At 35.8% G+C, this 21,615-nt stretch overlaps 1 protein-coding gene across 12 annotated transcripts in view; it reads right to left on the reverse strand.

The window, feature by feature from the left end:
- The window catches only part of TRDN (triadin), a 224,831-nt gene that overhangs the window by 175,216 nt on the left and 28,000 nt on the right, over positions 1-21,615 (reverse strand). For 10 of the 12 annotated variants that reach the window (XM_084203675.1, XM_084203680.1, XM_084203683.1 and 7 more), the window contains exons 2-3: positions 11,407-11,616; positions 5,265-5,312 (exon numbers count right to left, since the gene is read on the reverse strand). In XM_084203675.1, coding sequence (XP_084059801.1) covers positions 5,265-5,312; positions 11,407-11,616 — 258 coding nt within the window. The remainder of the gene's footprint in view (positions 1-5,264; positions 5,313-11,406; positions 11,617-21,615) is intronic. The other 2 variants (XM_084203676.1, XM_084203685.1) reach the window with 1 other exon arrangement.

Here is a 21,615-nt window from a genome sequence, read left to right on the forward strand (position 1 = left end):
GGTAGACTTCAAAAGGGATTTGAGCTTTGGGCCTAGTCTTGCTCCTAGGAGTTTCAATAGAAATATGTAGCCTGAATTTAACATTATCAAGGTGGGAACCATACTTCTGTAGGCAAAGATTTTAGTAGGAAGCTAAAGACAAATCTATTCAGAGCTACTTCTGATTACAGTGTTCTGACTCACAAGCCAAAATCAGAAGCAGTCTCACATGGACTTGCAGGCTAAAAATCATGCAAGGTGTAGGCTTAAAGGATCATTTTCAGTGACAGCAGTATGAAAAGCTATTTTCTTAAAGTGCTGTAACAAAACTTAGATGTAGCTTTATTTGAAATATAAATGCATCACTATTCATGTTCATTTTATTTCTAATTAATTATTCTGAAACACAAGAGACCAGGCTTTCTATTGGTTTGCATCACCTTGTTGATAATGCAGACCAAAGAAATATTGTAGTTAATATTTCATGAATATTGTATTATGTAGTTAATATTTCATGAATATTGTATTATATAGGTATGTGCTGCTGAACAATCAGATATATAAAATAAAAGTATGGCATGATGCAATGACAGAGTTGTAAAGAAATTAATTTAGTGCACTACTGTGCATAATATCTTATTCAGAAAGATTGAGTAGTAAACCAGCAAATATTTACTTTGTTTAGCACGACACTTATTTGCATTGTCTTCATGCATTGAGATGTAGAGATTTAATTTTTTCAAGTGCTTTGCCACAAATTGTTATCTCAAGCGTTAACCAGGAGAAAGAATACCTATACTTAGGCTCTTTAAAAGTAAAGAGACCTGACCCCAGATGCCATTTACACTTTACTCTAATCTAGAGGTGCTAAGGAGTCAAAGTGGACTAATAGAATGGACATGGCCAGAGGTGTCTTAGCGTAATCAAGATTTTGATTCACAAGCAGGGATGGTTTAACTTTGGACAGCTGCCTTGATTTGTGGCTATCCACCCTCCTTTTACCCACTGCTTGCTTAGGGAGGGCTCAGTTGCTTTTACAGCCACGGGTTTTTACAGCTGCGAGGACTACAGCTATAAACTAAACAAGATTTGGTATCAATTTATTTTAATTAACTGGTCTATCAACTAGCAGCTCAAAAACTGCTCCTGCTTCACAGGTAGCAGAGCTGTCCCCCCTGGGCAGGCAAGGGAAATGCTCAGAGAAGTGCAAGAGGAAGATCAAGAGCAGAGGAAATTATTCCAACCACCCCAAGGCAAGCCATCTTTGCTGATGAATCAGTCTTCAACATCATATCCTGGTCTTTAATTCATAACATCTTCATACCACACTATGAAAAGGGATTAGAAATTATAAGTGTCCAGAGGCAGAACTGTGTGTCCAGTCATGCCTATACTAACAGGTGCAAGTTGCAAATCCTGTTTAACATAGAAAGTTTAGAAAAATCAGTTTGGAGCTGTGTAGAGGACACTTTATTGGCATTTGCAAAATGAAATTCTGTATTCAAACAGATACCGTGAGCTCCCTTGAGGTCTGAGGCAAATGCCATGAACCTGGAAAATTATGTCCTCGTGCACAGATCTTCTGTTTAACTTGTATTTCCAACACTTTTAAGAGTTGTGCTAATAGTAATGATGTGTTCTAGAATTCTTAAGAACACCAGACCAAGTAATGCTGAAGTGAAAATTAAGACTGATTAAATCCACGCTTTTAGTTGTCCCAACAATTTTGACAATACCAGGTGCTACGAGATCCCTAATAGAATGAAATACAAAGGAAATGAAACAATTCTGGTATTAACAAGTACAGAGAAAGATTCAATTTACCTCACACACATACAAAGACAACAATTTCCAAAATATTTGCATACTGTTGCTTCAAGAATGAAGCTGAAAGAATGCTGATTTTCATAACAAAGTTTGAGCTTCATATTTTTTAATTTAGAGATGTTCAGCAATTGAAAGCATGATGAGATTTTTTTACAATCATCTTATAGTTAACATGTTTGACTGGATTAGTAGTCTTCTGTCCTACTTCTCATTTCTCAGCAAATCTTAGAAGACTAATTATTTTAAAAGTAAGCCCACAGTATATTTCTTTTGCTAACATATAGTGTGTAAATGGAATTTGTAACTAATCTATAGCTATAACTAATATTTTTATAGATTAATATAATTGATCTAAACTGTAATTGATACATCTTATATCACATAAAATCCATTGCTCTGGAAGTAGATGGGGCAGGATTTTGCATTTAAACTGTAAAGAGGCTATTTCTCAGGATATTTCTCAGATAGATATAGACTTGTAAAGTTTAAGCTTTTGTTTAACTTTTAAATAGAGATTGAGCCAACTTTTAAGTCTTAGATAAAATAGTAAACCATTAACAAACACCTGTTGAAGGAAGGGAAATGAAGTAAATGGTTACTGAGGAGCTCAAGTTCAGACACGAAACATACAATTAATATTGAACAATTTGGTTGATGCTACATAATTACCTTTAATCATAGTTTAAATTCAGATTATCCTATTTAGTGAAATATACCTGAAAGTATACTTAATCCCTGGTGTTCCTAAACTCCCTCAAAAGCCAGTGCAGAAAGACATATTGCGACCTTCAGAAGGCAAGTGTCTCTCTTTCCTCTGAAATCTGTTTTAGGGTTACATGAATCAATTTTCAAAGCTCTACTCCTTTCCATTGACTAGAAAGGAAGACTGAAAAATTAGCATGGACATATCACCTTAATTTCCTATTACTGAGGTATGTGACATGGATCCTGCTAGCAATGCTGTTTCAGATTTAAATCCTTCTTGTTATTGCACACTTTGGCTAAGCACTTAAATTTGTAACTTTACGTCCATAATCAACGCCAAGACTATACAACTATTCCCCTTGATAAATTACTTACATTCCAGAACAGGACTAATTCCACAAAAATTGCTAAAATGTTTTATTTTTCAAAGTATTTTATTACTTGGTACAGTATAAGAGAAGTTTTTCAGATCAGTAAAAATTCCTCTTTCTTGTGCTGGCATGTTCAGTGCTGTGAGCATAGTAACAGTTTTGTTGTTTTGTTTTCAGAGGAAACATCAGAATTCCAGAACCTTCTGGAAAATTATGACATTTGAAAGAGTTAAAGCTGACTGAGGAAGAATTCCAATCAAATGGAAGGAATTTGTATACTATCTTTCAAAGAGGTCTTATCCTAGGACATCTCAATTAAATTTGGTTGGAGAATATCTGAAGATTATTGGATTTTCCGTACTAAACATACGCAAATATATTTTAAATAATTATTTAAGAAATAGTTTCAGATGTGTTGTCGGTACTTCTGAAAAATCCCTATGTAATTTGAAGCAGCACATCAAGTGCTACAATTCTTTGTAGCTTTCTAGTATTACTGGTACAGAAGCAGAAATTTAATAAAATATGTGAGAACAGTCCTGAACAATTTCTTTATTTCTGAAGTCTCTCTGGCTCACAAACTAGATTCCAAATGATTTTAAAATCATTTTTACCCTTAATGGTAATTAATAACCCACACTTAACACAGCTCCTCAAAACAAGACAATGACAAAGTTCTCAAGTCCTACAACTAGCATTAAAAAGAAGATAAAAGGAAATTTTCATAAAGTGACAAAGTATTTTTGAACAGAAAACCCCTTTATTTTTCATCAGGACTGATAATGGGTACTTTAAAAGTGATGTTTGGATACAAGAATTGAATAATCACATGGTATGATTTGCTGTAGCCTCTCAAGCAAATTTAATAGTCTGTGTCATTTATTCCTGTGAAGTGCACAACAAAAAGTGACTAATTGATTATCTGTGCAAATCACTTCAGTCATTATTTGAGTCTTAGTAACTCTGCCAGAAATGTAGTTTCCTATCAATCTTTTTTGCCTCTCAAATGGTTAAGTGTATACTCAGAGTTCAACCTGTGTTATGGTGGCCTTTTTCTTTTTTTTTTTAATGAATCATAGCAAATTAGTTAATAATTGTTGGATTTTCATCAATTACATATTTTGACTCCTGTGAATTGAATGCAATTAAGTTACAAATGATGGTAATTATCTGGTGCAAAGATTGATCTATGAGATATAAACTACTTCATTGACACTGACAAGGCACAGCTGATGAAGACAGAGAATTTCTGTTGTGTTTGATAAAATACAAAAGCCGAACACTAGCTTTTGGTAATAAAACATATTCTATTCTTAATAATAGAATATTCTATTATAAATATAGAGACCTATATTTTAATTTGAAAGTTTATATATTTTAATCTTTCTTTCTTTCTACTCTGTGATCTTTTGAAAAGTAGCATCTAAGATACTGAAGTCAATATACACATAGTCTCCTATTAGTAATGTCCCAGTTTATCAACATAATTGTCCTTAGGTGTTATGTTTCTGTTTCATAGACTAACAGTTTTGTCAGGCTTATAGCTCTAAGCCATTAACAGGTAAAACTCTGGTTGGTAGCACTGAATTATTAGTATGAAAATACTAATTGAATTTTAAATTATATTACATATAAAAACTGTCAAAAAGTGCAGAGTCAGCTTTCTCAGTAATTTCCATTTAATAAGTATATATATTGTAAATATTAAGAGTACAGCCTGTAGCTCTTTCTAATATCAACCTTAGATAATTATATTGAGGTCAAGTTCACAGAGGAAACCTCACCTGAAAGTGACCAAAGAAGCTGTTATAACTAGAATTTACTTGCCAAAATTTAGAAAGAAATTCACAAACCCTCACAAAATAATTGATTATATTTAGGTCAATTTGATGTAGCCCGATACGTGGATACGAGTGTATGTTTAGGATGGGATTTAAGTGTAGTTTATACGAATTGATTTGATATCAGCTGGAAGGTTTTGATTCAGATCTTCATTAGGTGGTGTTTTCTGAAACACATCTTATCTAAAATAATTTGAAGCTTTCTTTTTTCTTATTCTATGTGTTCAGTTGTCTGACTAAGAACACAGATCTCCAGATCTGTAAGGGCATCTGTAATGCCCTTTAAAGGGCGTTAAAAGTGTAAAAGTAGTACCTCAACTTGACACCATTTCCTGGGACTCTCCTGGCAGGGGGCATCTCTTAGCTGTCAGATCTACTTCAAGCATGACAAGAAAATGAGGAACAGGCTGCTGCAAGCCCCAGCCTGGCAGAATTGGGGTTAGCTGAGAAGCAGTGCTGCCCTGTGCTGGCCTCTGCTCGTGCCCATGCTTTGTTATCACCCACACACATATCCAGAACACTGCAGGCAGAGGGTCTTTACCGGGTGGGAAACAGGGATCATCGCAATGTTGTGAATAGGTGGCTATGCCTGATGGCAACAGCATGAACCCCAGAAAGGTCAACAAAAAAAACGAAGAAACACCATTAGCAATCATGAATGTTCTCAGCTGTCTCTTGGCTAAAGGAAGCACTTAAGGAGTGAAGTTTAATTTCTGTGGGGCTGCTGTTATGTGGCAGAAATTTGAGTTCATCAAAAAAAGAAACAATATGCTGTAGGTGTGAGATAATACAGCGTGAATTGCAGCAAGGTAAAAACACAGTCAAACAAAGCATCGAATTTTCACAAGAGACAAACAAATCCTATTGCTGAAAAGAATATATTACATATAGGTGATTCTAGTTGAGTTACTTCAATTTCTTGAACAGCAAATAACCAAAGAATTGCCTCACTGCAATTGTTACTGGAATGAATTACTGGTTTGATTTGTTGGTTTAAAATTAGAAATTTCACAGATACCGTTATGCACTGGAAATTTGTTTTGTGTTTTGTGTCCCATGAAGCATATTTAACTGTGAATTCTCCTCTTAGATCCTTCCCTATACATTGAGACAGTTTCTGGAATTTCATATTTTCAACTGCAAAACCTCACAAAGTTTAATCTATCAAAATTTATCATCTTTTATACATGGGACCTTCTGGGATGAAAGCAGCACTTGCAATACTGCGATAGTTCATAGACTGTCATTCTTTTCAGTATAAACTCATTTTCTAGGGGTTTATAACTCAGCTATGAAATCTGCTGCAGACTGAAACATGAGAAACCAGATGTCATCTGAGCAGCCCTTCTTTAAACTGGAATTAGGCTTAAATCCTTTTAAAGGATTTTTTCATGGAAGAGAGAAAAAATTTTTTGTAGGTTTTAGGTACATTAATTGAAGTCTTATATAATTCAATTAAGAACTTCATTAAGAACTTTGAAATAGATAAGATGTTCAATCATGCTTTGAATTTACATTTATAAATATGGCATAAAATATATTTCAGAAGACTATAGCACTGTTTTGATACATTTCAGAATAGGAGGTTTGTCTAAGGCTTTGCATGTTTGAAAAAGAGAAAAAATTATATGTTCCACTAAGTTTGCTGGTAGTTTAAACTAATCCAGAAGTTCATTCTTTTTCCTGAATAAATGCAAATATATTTTCAGTTTAAAAACTGGTGTATATATAGTCATAAAACATAGGAGCAAAAATAGCTACACTTTTCTTTTTGCAGTTCTTAAAACTTTCCAGTGAACATTAGCCCAACAGGGTGACTACAGTGAGATGATATTGTAGAAGAAAAATGTATGTGTATATTCTTTATAATGATTATATATTCCCTAGGGCCGACAAAATCCATCTGTGACTGCAAGGCAATAATAAAAATGACCACAGGTTCAGGTGAGAAAATGGTGACTTCAGACTGTGTTATTCAGAGGCAACCATGGGAAGCCCACAACATTTGTCCAGATGTTTTGCATTAACTTAAAAAGATTAGAGATATATAATGAAAGAAAGCACCTGACTGGATGGGAGTTCCATGCACTGTTAACTCCCCATTCCTAAAGGCATTACCTCCACAAAGGTCTGCCTTTGCTACAGGTCTCTAAAAAGCCTCTTTATTTGAGCAAAACAAATTAGCCCCAACAGTGTACCCATGTTTTTGGTTTTTTTTACTTATCAAAACAATTTAGCAGGTTCAGTCTGCTAAGTGTGTCTGTGTCTGTTTGCTATGTTTTCACCTATATTATTTTGTAGGTAATTTTGGGTTTCATAGATTTGGTGAGGCTTCATTAGGTTTGATTTAGTCTGGCCCTTAGGTGACTGGCTAAATCACTGTCAATTTACTCTGAATATTGAACACTCTGGATCTGAAATTAGGGGGATGTTAATTAGCTGTAATTGGTCACAGAGATGGCAGGGAATTTTGAATGCTCTATTAGCCCATTAGTAAATATAGATTCCTGGGCAATCAGTCTTAAGGACTAAAATAATCTTAAATTATTGAGTTACATTTACCAATTAAAATGTATAATCCAGTTATGTGTACAAGAAATGCATGAAATACATTCATGAATTATGAAGCCTGTTAAAAAGGTGTGTTTTCTAACACAAAGGATGGAAGTAATGAACTGTTGCAAAGCACACATAAAGCCAAAATTAACTTTTTTCTTCATTTCTGAAAATATTGAAAATATATGAGATTCTTCAATGTGGTATACTACTTATTCCATATTTATACACGTTATATACTGCATGAGATTTGTAGTTTCTTCTCTCAAGCTTTTGTAATGCATGTCACCTTCATACCACGTTAGAAATATTTCAGTCATGTTCATAGTTGTACAATACAGCATAGGAATGCAAGCTTTCATTTGATTCCTCAAAGGAATGAGCATAACACACTAAAGCACAACACTGCAAAATTTAATTTCCTTCTTCTGGGTAGATAGAAGAGGGGTGAAACTTTCAGTACAAATCTAATTCTTGTCTCATACCTTCTTTGAAATCCACTGCCAAAGCTAAAGCTGATTTGTAGATTCTATCCCTGTCCTCACTTCTGCACAAACTGACACATAACCACCCAGGAAGCAAAGCTTTACACATGCAAACTGTGACTCAGGACCGCCCTGTTATATTTTATGTCATTACCAGCACATCCTCAATAATACAGAGTGCTATAGAATTTGCAGCCATCAACTACTGGATGTGTAAAATTACACAAAACTGTATCTTAAATCTTGTTGTGAGCAGATCTTGAATTCATGTAATTTAACTTCATTTACCTAAACATTAAGTGTTAACCCCCCTCAGCCCCCTTCAGTTCCAAAAGCTACTTCACAAATGCTGAGAATAAAGAGGGCCAGCAAAAAGCAATTTACCACATCTACTTTAGGATGAAACTAGGCATCTATTTTTCACATAATTCCAGGACAAATGTCATTTTTTATAAATTGTCAAAATTGCACAAATTTGATAGTTTACTGTTAAAAGGATGTGAAACCATAACAATCAAGAAGCAAAACCTAAGAGATGGCCCTTTAATCACAGAGGCTAGTGTGAAGATCATACTGATAAATTAAAAGAATATATAAGAGCTAATATAAATATAACTGATAATTTATGTATTTTTGGAATTGTCTTTCAGGCAAATCAGAGTAAAATTGTTAATTATTGAAGGAAAAGAAAGCTCAGGTTCAATTTTAAAGTACTTCCTTCTCAGCTCACATGTAGTGTTTTTTTACTGAACTCCATGAATCACTGCGTACTCTAGACAACTCACAATCTAGGGCATTGCTCTTCCTGTATTTTCCAGAGGTTAGCAGCTCTGGAGTGCAATCAGGGAGAAAAAATCCATGTCTGTTCCTCAGCCACGCAGTTCCCTGACTGGTTTACCAGGTCAGCCTGCTCCTGCTTTCCACTGTGCCCGCTCCTGTGCGGCACGGTCACTGCTACAGCTCTGCCATGGAGACGGTCATTTCTGGCACAGAAACGTACTGGAAGTCCCTGTGGGAGCCCCTAGAGCAGAATCCTCTGTCAGCTCTTTAACTGCCCTTCAAAAATCTGCAGGCTGCTCCTCGGTCACCCTCCTGTCTCCTCTAGGCTGAGTTCAGCTCTCTCAGCCTGCCTCATTCATATGCTATGCATAATTTCTGAGCATGAACTTCATGGAGCTTCAGGTAGAGAAACAGGAAAGAGATTGAAAGCACTGGCTTATGAAAGGCAAGTGTTCTTTGAGGAGAAATACACTGTTTTTTTCTGTGGTTTAAAAAGCACACAGGTGAATACAATTTTTTTTGGCATCTTTCATTTGCATTTGAAAACTAGGAAGTTAATTTTAATCATGCTTGCAAAACTAAATTTACAGTCCCGAATATAACTATTTACTCTTTTTATGAAGGTCGGGTTTTTCAAAGAGCAATATCAAACCCAAGTCAAAAAAATTACTGGGATTTAGATTTAAGTAGCCACTTAGAAATATGCCTCAAATTCTACTTTCTATAGGAAAAGGAGGCATTTCTTCCACTAGGCAAACTGTGAAATGAAAATCATTCTAGCATCAATAATGCCAGGTACGTGATTCTGTGCACAATCTTCAGCTATTTCCACGGTATTTTTACAAATTACTGGGTTTAACTAAAAAAACAGTAAGAAAACAGGAGTGGAAACTTAAGGGTTGTGGTAACAGCTATGCAACTATTCTTATATGTATGTAAATACAGAAAACAGTCTAAAAAATCCTGGTGTAAAGAAGTGTAGCAGTTCTGTCTCTTAATGTTTGACCACCAAGACCTGATTTGAATGCTGGCTTAATTAATCACTTAGGAACAGAAATATTGCTGGGAAGGAAAAGAAACAAACACATGAATTCTAAATACTGAAGTACCTCTCAGAGACCTTCACAAAATAAAAGCTCACCCTGGAGATTAAATTTAACATTGCTTTATTTCTACATCCTGGTCTGAAAATGGCAGTTTCCATCAACACTTGTGAGGTTTAAGCTCATTTAACCAGTACAATGTGAACAGAATTCCATCTGCTTACAAAGTTTCCTTCAGAGTCTGGTACAGATAGAGGTTCTTATTGCTTAACATTACCCTTATTATTGACCATGTCTGGCCTGATAGCAAGTTCAGAAATTTCTGAGTTTTAGAGTTTCATCTGAGTTATGCCCTGCTTCTTGACTGTTCATTGGAAACATATTAAGAACTTGATTAATTTCTTGACAGATTGATTGGCTGATTAATACTTAATATGGAAAACTAAAGTTGAATATGACAGTTTCTTTCTTGGCTTGTCTCTCTGTTGTAGCATCAAGAGTTTGGTGTCCAAACTAAAATCTGATGCTTATTTTGGAAGGATGTCTCAAAAATAACTTTATGTTTTCCTAGTACTCCACAGATGTCATTCTAAAAACAAAGATAGATCAGAAGAAAATTTAAGAAAGTTTTGAGGTACATTTTCTCCACATTTCAAGCTGTGTGACATCTATTGATCCAGGATTTGTTGGTTTCTGGTTTCTTTCAAGATCTATATGTGTTTCAAAAGCTTTTTAAGTAAATCTTGAAGTCGATATTGATATATAGCAGGACAAAAAAAATCTATGAATTTATCAGTAAACTAATTAAGTCCAGGAAATTTACTCCAAAACATCAACTCAATTTCTTTTGAATTAAAAGGCTGAAATCCAAATTTCAATTCCTAGTTAATTATTGTGACAGATGCGATAATTTTAGAGCTGGAGTTCTCATTTAAGGAAGACAAGGACCCTAATAATTTGTTTTCTGGTTCACATACATGTTTCCCAAGTGTTAATGGCTGCTCACAAAGGTTTTGCTACCGAAGGCTTGCTGAACACTACATACCCTTTACAAACATATGTAGTTAATTTATTTTCCTTTTAATATTATTGACAGATAAAAGGCATAAATATTCTATTTCTTTTTATTTGCCACTCTCTTTTTTCTGTTCCTCAATTAGAATCAAAGTCCTTGTACCACCCACTTCATTTTCATCCTTGTCCCCTGTAATCAATATATATGTAATCAATCAAATTTATTTTTACCCTAAAGCTTGATCTTGTTCATTTATCTATCCAAGTCTTAAAACTAGGCTAGATTATTGAAAACAAGGGTGTGTTTTTGCTAATATTAGGAATTTGGTCCTCTGTACTTATGGTTTTTGAAGATCAGTTTTAGGGTTAGCGTGTTCTTTTACATTTTTCTGATCATTGAACTGTGTAAGCAAATATAGAATACTCAAGGCAACTGTTAAAGACAATATTTCTGAAAATATGAATTAATACTAATTTCATTTTTCTAGAAAAAAATTATATAGAGATTGGAAAACAGAAATGTGACCTTACATGCTCCTATATATTTTATGTTACTGTCAACATATTCACTTTCCAGGATGAGGATGAGCTGCAAAATGGAGAGACTTAAACTATAAGGGTGCATGAGGTGTAAACTAACGTGTTCTGACATTTCTCACAATATCTTCTCTCTTGGTAAACTCAGCAGAGACACTGTGCTGTCCCCAAGGAGGTGAGACATTGGCATATTTGTGTAATAGATGCTGCTTAATAAATTTTTATATTTGAATATACAAAGAGTCAAACAGAATATACTAAGTTTTACCTGCTAAGTCTTTGTAATCCACCAAGTCAAACATTACAATAGCTACTGCTGACCAGGTAACAATCAGAGCAACAACTAGAAGCCATGCTGCTGGAGAGCTGAAGGTGTTCACAAAGTCTTCTGTCACTGACTTCTTGCCCACTTTCATGGATGACGAAGGAACGGAGCCGTTCTTACCATCGATTATCGTCGTGGTTGTGGACATGTGTCCTACACAGACAGACAAAACAGAGGAAAACCGTGTAACAGCTTGGAGCTTTAAGAATATGAGTGCTCTTTTGAAATTGTTTTGTCATCAGAATGCTTGAAATAAATATGAATATTTTATTACTAAAAAAAGGTTCTTGGACTTCCTGGAAGAAATAGTCACAACCAGACTTTTTTATTATATGACATTTTTGAGTCTGCCACAAATAGCTACAGGCCTAGGAGAGTGATTGATGAAAGCATAAAATATTATTACCCTCCAAAGGATTGTCTTGTTACGGGCTGTAGGCTGGATTCTCAGGTGATGTGATTAAGTGAACTTCCATTGACTTTAATGGAGCTACTGCATCTATGCCACTTGAGGTTTGGCTGGAATTCTGCTGTGAAGGACATGTATCAGTAGAGACAGAAATATATATATTTCATCCCACAGAAACAGAAATTATTTCTGTGTCCAGGATCCTTAAAAGTTGTGAATAAGATTGTAGCTGATTTTAAATACCTTTGCTTGTGGAATTTTTCACTTAACGACATAATCTCCTAAATTACACTGGCAAAGCAAACTTGATTGCAGAAAGCATAGGTTTGGTAGTAAAAAGCTGGTAGGAAGTTGAATGTTACTTAGCTAAGTGACCAGCTGACACACATTAACTATGTAATGGACAGTAACAGTAGTGACTTAACCTACTTTTTGAGGTACTAAAAATGTTAATTCTGGACATAAATGCTAATTCTGCAAGCAAACCAAAACTATGGTAACTGAAACCTAACCATATTTGAAAGTTCTCAACTTAATCTGCTTTATAAAATACATTTTGATAACCTAAACAATCTAGGGAGGTACATTTTTTCATTATATACAATAAAAATAGTAAAATATTCTGAACACCACAGTTCAAACTAGTAGAGGACCATAGTATCTCCACTCAGATTGCAATATCTTCTTGTAAGTTAGAGTTAAAATCTTCAAAGATATATTACGTGTTCTTAGTCTGGTTGTTGACACTAACTTGCATTAATTAATTTCAATGATTTACGAGCCCCTTGCCCATACAGACATCTAAACTTTCAAGGAATCAGGTAGCACCTGGTTTGTGCAGATCTTTGCTTTTCGCTTGTCTTCTGTCAGTTGATACTACCCATAAAAATGATATTTTCTGTGTGACAGAGTTGCTCTATATGAAGGTAAAGAGATTTAATTTCACTTTTGACATAGAAAATGACAGGCACTGAGAAAGTTTTGATGGAGCTAAGGTACAGGCTGTTAAAGACTTCCCTATATTTACCATCACGATCTCTATTTAAACTCTCTTTGAGAATCACAACACTTATATTCTTTAAAAAAATAAATGAAGAAAGGATACAATCATTAATATTACCATATATACATACATTTTTTCCTTCCTATTTTGCCCAAACAAATCTGCCAATCCTTATACTAATGAATAATGGTTTTGTTCCTTTCCTGTAGAATGTTAAACAATATCCTAATGTGATACTGAAATTCCTCTTTATGCATCTGACAAAAACATATAAAATTGGGAAGGACAATTTTGTTGGAAGAGGTTCCCTAATTCTTAATCTGTAATACCTGTTGAGTTTTCAAATTCATGTCTCAATCTGTTCCTGGATTCTTTTTCTAAAAGAAAATTATTATGTAGTGTATTGTAATAATGAGTAGATGCCTTAGCTCTGCCTTCTAATTTTGCTTCTGCACAAACATCTTGGTGCTGATCAGTGCCTTGCCTCAAGCCCTGAAAAGCTGCTCTGCTACACTGCAGAGTTGTAAAAGAAAAACAAGATTGCCATATTATATGTTTTGTGTTACTTATTTGAAATTTGTTCTTATTTATAGAATATTTATTCTGCTCATAAATAATGTCTATCTCCTAGGATAGAATGTATACAATTTAAATAAAAAATAAAACCATCATTGCTTCCATTTCTCCAAAAAAAAAATTTAGATCAAACAATTCAGAGCAGGAAGAAAAATCTGCCAAGTGACAACTAAGAATAAAGATCAGCTTCGTAAGTCAAATTCAAAATCAATAGCATTTTGTCATCCTACTGCATACACGATGCAAGTAATTTGTGCATGTAACAGGTCATAAATGACACATTATGCATTTCTTTCCCTTGGGGATATCATTCAGAGTTTATGATGTGTAAGAGAGAATAGAAAGGTACTGTCTCATCTTGACAAATCTGATTAGTACCACAGCATGTCTTCAAGGACATCCTAGCGGCAGATATTTGCAGTTATAATACAAACAATTAAAACTCTGTGTGTATACAGATATAGGCTTATGATTACCAGTCAAAGGATCATTCCTCTAGGTTTATTGCTATGTAAAAATAGTTCCTTACTATTTAGCATACCTAACTTTTCAAACTCAGACCACTACATGTCTTTGGTGAAGAAAATAGTAACTGATGATTTATCAATCAGAGCAATGCCGCAGAGACTGAGCCCAAGTATGCTAGAAGATTATCTATGACAAGCTTTTGGCTGCTGATGCAGTCAAGTCAGATTTCCCTTTAAAAACTCAGGATGTTATACAATAAAATCGCTGTCGTTGCATTCATTAAAGTGTGAGTGAACAGTTATTGGTTCAAATTAGACTGGAAGTCAAGCTAGGAAAGCACTGTTATACTGCTGGATGTTCCTGATACAAGTGCTTGCAGTGTCATTCAGGGGCCTAAGAAAGATTTCCAGTGTTGTTTTAAATGCTTTACATTATCAAAAACATACCCACAGGATTGGCAGGCAAAATCTATAGGACAGTAACTTTGGAACTGCCTAAAAAAAAAAAACAGGCAGGATGTCCTAAAGCAAACAGAAATTAGATTTTTATATCCCTAGATGCCTATATAAACAAAATTGACTGGAGGATTTTATCTGATGACTCCTGAGAAAGACATTGTTTGCTGCTGCATAATCTCATGTAGGGTGGATTGTATATTGATACCATCACCATTCCATGACTCAGAAATGAAGAGGCAGTAACACTGAGATGATCTCACTCTCCCCACAAGCATTCTATTATTGTAGTACCCAAGGTGTTATCCTCATGTTTTTCCTCTGCTTCTTTATTGCTTTCAAGTGTCTAGGTGCTCTGTTAATTTCTGTCCACATTCTACCAGTTTTAACTTTCTCTGCAAACCTTCAGTGATAATATTTATGAAACTAGACCACAGAGAAAAAGGGAATATAGATACAATGTTTTCATCAGTTCAGCCAGCAGTGATTCTCTTTTTACTCAGAAAAGCATCAAAGTCAGGCAGAATTCCTGCCCAAGTGGTCAGTGGGGCTTTGGGTGCCCAGTGGGGACTGAGGCACCCAAACAGGCATTTTTGTTGCTTTGAAATCACCTGATGGAGCCTATTGAGTTCTACATTTACAGTTAGCAGTGGTCATTCAGTAGCAAGTTAAAATCAGATTGCTGAAATTTCTTAGGTATCCTTGCTGTCCATATAATAAACATTTTTTCTCCCAAGACAAATTTCTGAAGCCAGCCTGAATCCAAGTCCATTTACTTTTGATGAGCACTGCAGTGGATCAGGAGATTCATGAACAGATCAGTTGTCCCTGCTCTGCGAGAGGCAACATCCATCATGGGAGTGGAGGGTGCAGCTGAAGGCTGCCACAATTTCAGCCATCCAATTTTAATCCACCGCCACATGTCTGCTAGAGCCTCTTGGCACTTTGGGTTGTGATTGGTATTGATTTTCAATGAGGATGGGAACTTAAAAAAGTTATATATATATATTTCTATAAAAAGATTACTCCAGGGATATATACCTCTGACTGCACATCACAATTTCTCATGCACACAGGACTGCCCCATCAGGTTGCAAATGTCACCTTTACATCAACAGATTGATTTGCTAAATTCCAAACAGCTAAAACTCGGAGATTCTTACTATTCCTCTGGTTTCAGAGTTGTCACTTGGAATACAATCTGAAGACCCATAAGGTCTTGTAAGTATAAATAAACCTTGACAATTGGTGACAACTTTGAGGAGAACATCGTGTGACTTTCAGAATCCAGAGTGAGCTTGTAGTCCAGGCAGCTTAGGTAAAATATCCTTTGTATTTGTGGGCTAAGGCATTATCTCCTTAAAACTTAGTAAGCATAGGTGGTTAAGGATGGGGACTTGATTTTTGAGTTCAACAGCTATACCTGCTACTACTCTAGTAGAAAAATGAAACAAAACAAAGCTCAACATCCAAAATTAATGAATAAACCGATTCTGCTCAAACTCATTCAGGTGAAAAGAGTAATTTTCTGTATTTATGCCACTTCATAACTATTTTATGTATAACAATCTTATCCTGCCAGTAGGACAAAACAATTTCAGTAAAATATTTAATATGCAATGCCTTTTTAAGGCTAGGCATATTAAAAGCAGAGGGCTAGTAACAATACTAAAAAAAATATGTTGTTCACTTTTAAATAATAATATTGTTGCTAGGGCAATGCAGTTGGGATGTGAGAAACCTCAGTGCAGTGTGTTCTAAATGAGAGAGCTGGTAGATTTTGACATGTCTGTTGTACTCCCCAGATGAGCACTCCAGTAAATAGGCTACAGAATATTCTGGATTCAGGTCATTAATGGCTTCTGTTTGACCTATTCCGCTTCACTTGGAATATTTAAATACTAATTAAGGAAGCAGGAAAGAGAAAAAATGGCTATATAAATTGACACTGTACGTAAAGCACCAGCTCAAGCCTTGGGCTTTAACCTGGTGACCTTACCAACCCAGCACTGCTGGGATCAGGCAAGCAGGAGTCTCAGCCTACAGTAAGCAGGGCACCGCAGGGAGAAGAGGACAAGGGATTAGAACCCTTCAGTGAAGAAGTGGGCAATGGATATAAAATAATCTGCTGCATTTTTTTCAAGCTCAGCACCTCACCCTTCGTGAGTCCACAGACCTGCAGGCATCACAATAATCACTCTTTCCCCACATGAGGGAAATGATTTCTATCACAAGAAAGGATTACACCTACATCTGTTGTTCAGGGGATACTTATGCCTGACTGTGACATCCTCCTGTTTCAATATCTCTACTAGGGTTCCTTCTTCTTTGGCTTATATGAACACAAAGGAAAAGACAGAATTATTTCTGTGGTCAATAATTAGTACCTTACAATAAAATATTAGTAACAATATTTTTTTCCTAAAGCAACCTAATGACTTTTTTAATGTTTTTTGTCTTGTTTATATATTTATGTGAAAACAAAATGCTGAGAAAAGAGGAGAAAGACCTTCAAGACCCATGTATGCACTGAAGAGAGAGCCTCTATCATCTTATCTGGCCAGGACCAGGGGCCAAAAATGCAGATACTGGACTACAACCAACAGAGTGCAGAATATTTCAGAGGAGAAAGAGCAAGAGCACTGCAGCAGGTCCAAATATTTTGATCTCTTCCAAATATTGCTAAAGGATGCAATTAAAGTGGATTTAAAACCATTTTCTGTGAAAGACCTGTAGCAAACTGCAAACTGGCAAACTTCAATAGGTTAGAAACTCAGCTAGATCCACTAACATAGATCATGATTTCCACTGGACATACATGGAAATATGGATGCAAGACTTTTTCTAACACAGAGAAGGAGATAGAAACAGGGAAAGACAACTTCAATAGGCAAATTGAGCTTATTTTTGAAAGCTCCTCACTCTCACTTATCTGCCAGAGATTGTGAGTAGGACAAGGATCCACAGGGCAGCCCAAAAAGGGGTGATGGGCAACTAGTGTAGGTCTTCTGAGCACGGACAAGCTTCTACAAGCGCTTGAGCAAAAATGTGAAAATTTTAAGAAAAGCTAGTTAATTTAGAGATGCAACAGAAATCTTCTCTTGAAATTACTGATATTCAGCAATTTCTTCTCTTTTGTATCAAATTATGTCTCTGTATATACAAGTGAACAAAGGCCACTGGAATACCTAAATGGAAAAATAAACAAATGGAGTTTCACAACTGATACCAGAATTTACACACTTTTAAATTCATTACACAATGTACACAATTACACAAAGTATTGCTTTACTGTTTATATAATTAAAGTGCAAAGAAAAAATACTCTCAACACCTATTCATGTGTATATTCACAACTTCTCAGACTTTAAGATAGTCTTGCTGCAGACTAGAGGCTTAGAAAGTTGTGTCTAGAACTGTATATAACAGAACATATGCAGATTTATCGGTGATAGTTATAAAAATGTAATAATCTTTATGAAATGTGGAAAACAGGGCTGGAGATTATGCAGCAACCAATTCTACATGACAAAAGAAATGAAATTGAGGTTATGGAATATGGAGAAGTTGGTGTATGAAAATTAGCTGAATGATTGGATTCAGAAAAGGCACTCATAATTATTATGGTGGTTGGTGCTGTGTACGTTTTTAATTTCCTTTTCTTTTATTATATCTGTATTGGTTTTACTTTTGATCAATACAGAACATCTGATAATTTCAGGAAGTAGATAGTATTAATCTTTCTATTCATTGTCCAAGAAATTATGTACACCAATCTTTTCATTTCACCAATTTCAATAAGCAGCTTTTAAAAGAAAAGATACGTTCTATCAAGCCATTTCATTATCAAGTCCAAAGAAACTGTGTACTTCATACAGTATCAGTAAATAATACTAATAGCCCTACTATGGGGTGAAAACTAGAAACTCTTAATGCTGTATACTAACATGTGATATATATTTTGGGATTGTAATAATTGCAGTTGCTTAGGATACTGTGGTGGGTTGACCCTGGCTGGATGCCAGCTGCTCACCAAAGCTGTGATACTAATACTCCTCTCCTTCCCTAGACAGTAGATAGAAAAAGATAAGAAAAGGTTCATGGGTTGAGATAGGAACGGGAAGAAATCAGGCACCAGTTATCATCATGGGCAAAACAGACCGGACTTAGGGAAATTAGTTGAATCAATCAGAATAGGTAATTAGAAATATAATCTAAATCTTTCAGCCACTCTCCTAATTTCATTTCCAATTTTCTCTACCTCCTCCCTGCAGAGGTGCAGGGGGAGAGGGAATGAGGGTTGTGGTCACTTGGTTCATTACGTGCTGTTTCTGCCACATTTTTTCCTCAGGGGAAGAACTCACACTCTTCCCCTTCTCCAGCATGGATCTCTCTCATAGGAGAAAATCCTCCACAAACTTCTCCAGCTTGATGCCTTCCTGTGGGCTGTTCTTCACAAACTGCTCTAGGGTGGGTCCCTTCTCTGAGGTGCAATCCTTCAGGAAAAGGCTGCTCCAACCCTGATTCCCCAGAGGGTCACATTTCTGCCAGGACCTGCTCCAGCATGGGATTCCCATGGGCTCACAGCCTCCTGTGGGCACACACCTGCTCTGGTTGGAGTCCTCCAGGGGCTGCAGGTGAGTACCTGCTCCCCTGTAGGGCTGCAGGGAGCCAGCCTGCCTTATCATGGGCTGCACCTTGGGCTGCAGGTGTCTGGGGCACCTTCTCCATCATTGGCTTGCAGAGCTGTTCCTCTCACTTATTCTCTCACCTCTCTCTGGCTGAAGGTTATTTTATTTCTCCATTTCCTAAATCATTTATCTCAGAGGGGGCACTCTCATCATGATGGAATCCATCACGGTGGTGGGTCCATCTTGGGGCCATAAGATATTGGGTCTGTCAAACATGGGGGAAGCTTCTGGCAACTTCATCCAGGAACCGACTCTGTATCCTCCCCCACTACCAAAATCTTTCCATGAAAACTCAGTATGGATACAGTACACTACCATGGGCTATGTGGAAAAAAGTAAAGGATCTCAGTTGAAAATAACTAATGCTAACTAGAAAACCTCCATAGCTGTATGATCAGGAAATTACTTTCCAGTGATGTACAACCGGGTTGCAGTGGGGACTGGACAACTATGAGTAAGGAATAAGGACTTTTGAAAATGAAGATACAATCTCTGGCTCAGGATTTTTTTAAATTTCATTTCCCTGAATGCTGAGCAAGTATATTGTCAGGGCAGAGTCTAAGCATTTACAACAAAACTTTTTCCTCAACAGTGGCTGCTGAGAAAGACAAGACACTTTCAGAACTTAATTTTTCATCTGCTAAAATTATTTGAATGCATGTATCTGATATTTTTTTTTCCCTGATGACAGCTGCAAAGAATGTCTTAAAAAAACTTTTGTGCATATAAAAGATTGGTTGTACCTCATGTAAGAAGTTGATATATGTGGTTAGCTCCTTGCCATGCAGATTCAAATGATAGATTTGGACCTTTGCTGTACAAAAGGAGTCAGAATTCCCTGAAGGAGATCTGGACTTCACCTGCCTACTGATAAAGGAGAGAAATTCAAGCAGGAGCAAGAGAGGATGGAAAATATCAGAGAACGGAATGGGGTAGTAGGGAAGAAATTCTGGGAAGCACACCTGGAATTTGTTCTGGCAACCAGTGTAACTGATAAAAAAGAGAACTGGAAGATTTTAGAAAGGAAAAAGTATACATCACTGCAAAAAGGTCTCTTTGCTCGAATCAGATTTCCCTTGCAGGAAAGAAACTTGATTTTTCAGGAATGCATCACTGGGTCCTGTTGAAGAAATATTAATACAAGCTATTGCTTGTTCTGGAATAGGCCATGTTATGAAATGCAGAATTAGATAAATTACATATGAAGATCTACCTTTTTGTGCAGATGTCTTGAAACAATCTGAGAATGTCAAGTAGGGAACATGAAAACCAGTTTCAGCCAGATCTAAATTACACTGGGCTTTAAAATACAATCAGCAGTAAAATAAGTCAACTCCCTCTCAGCTGATATACTTCTAACCTTTGTCTTCAGAGGGCCTGGTTAGGTCAGCAGGTATCTGAAGGATTTAGGTGTCCACATCCCATTGAAAGTTCATACAAAATGAGCACTAAATCACACTAAAAGTTGAACTTCAGAGATTTGGAGCTGAATTTTCATCTCTCCTTACATGTTTGAATTTCATATTCCAGTAGAATGTTGGTTGACACTTCAAATTAAGCAGAAGAAATCTGTTCTTATAACTTAGCAAGGAAGTGTAAAAATTTCTTCACTCCAAAATTGCTTCTAAATAATATGAGGCTGATATGAGCTTTAACCTTCTGCTCTGTGGGATTGTTTCCTGTGTGCATAAGCATTTCAGCAAGCTTTTACATTATTATTATTATGATTATTCCAGTACCTCAGACAAAGAAGGCATTAGCAGTAATTAAAAGATCTTCTGTGCTGTTAGTCTTATATGACTGGTTGTCTGGTGAACCTATCTGCAATAATTCATACCTGAAATTATTTTAGAAATAATAGTAAGGGAAGACCTGAGGACAAGGTTTAAAAGATTTTTATTGGGAAATGTTACTGATTTTAATTACAACTGTATCACTTTTTGCACTAATTTCTTGAGACCTTAGCAGACCACAGGAATGAATAATAATAAAAAATTTCTAAAATTAAACTGGAGGATGTGTAGTTAATAATAACAAGAGAAATGTAATTTACTGCAATTTAAGCTGATATGGAAAAGGGACACTGAGCTGCTTCCTTTCCAAAAGGGACCAGATTTCACCTTTTCATGATCTGAAAGTTGGAAGTTTACATTTTTCTCTTTTAAGTATCTCTTCAGTTTGATATGTTTTTTACATTGTCTTAGAAATGTGATTCTTGAAAAAATCAAATGCTTCATTTCTAGCTTCTCAGTATGCAGATGATATAAGAATGCAACTGAATTCTGGGCACTCAATCCTAAACTAACAGCAGCCTGAAAAATCCATTATTTGTTTGGTTCCACATCTGAATTTTTTTATTGATTGGTAGAAACACCTTCCTTTCTTTGGAAATAAATTGGTGCTCTGAAACAGTAAAAAGTTTTACCCTCCTGTTCATCTTAGCAATCTGACATTTTAGAAAGAGATGCCAAAGGGATATTTAGACACACTTCTGAGCTGATATAAGCTGAGAGGTACACCTTATCTTTTAAAATGTCAAAATGAAAGTTG

This window comes from Fringilla coelebs (assembly GCF_963513975.1).
Source record: "Fringilla coelebs genome assembly, chromosome: 3".
Classification (NCBI taxonomy): domain Eukaryota; kingdom Metazoa; phylum Chordata; class Aves; order Passeriformes; family Fringillidae; genus Fringilla; species Fringilla coelebs.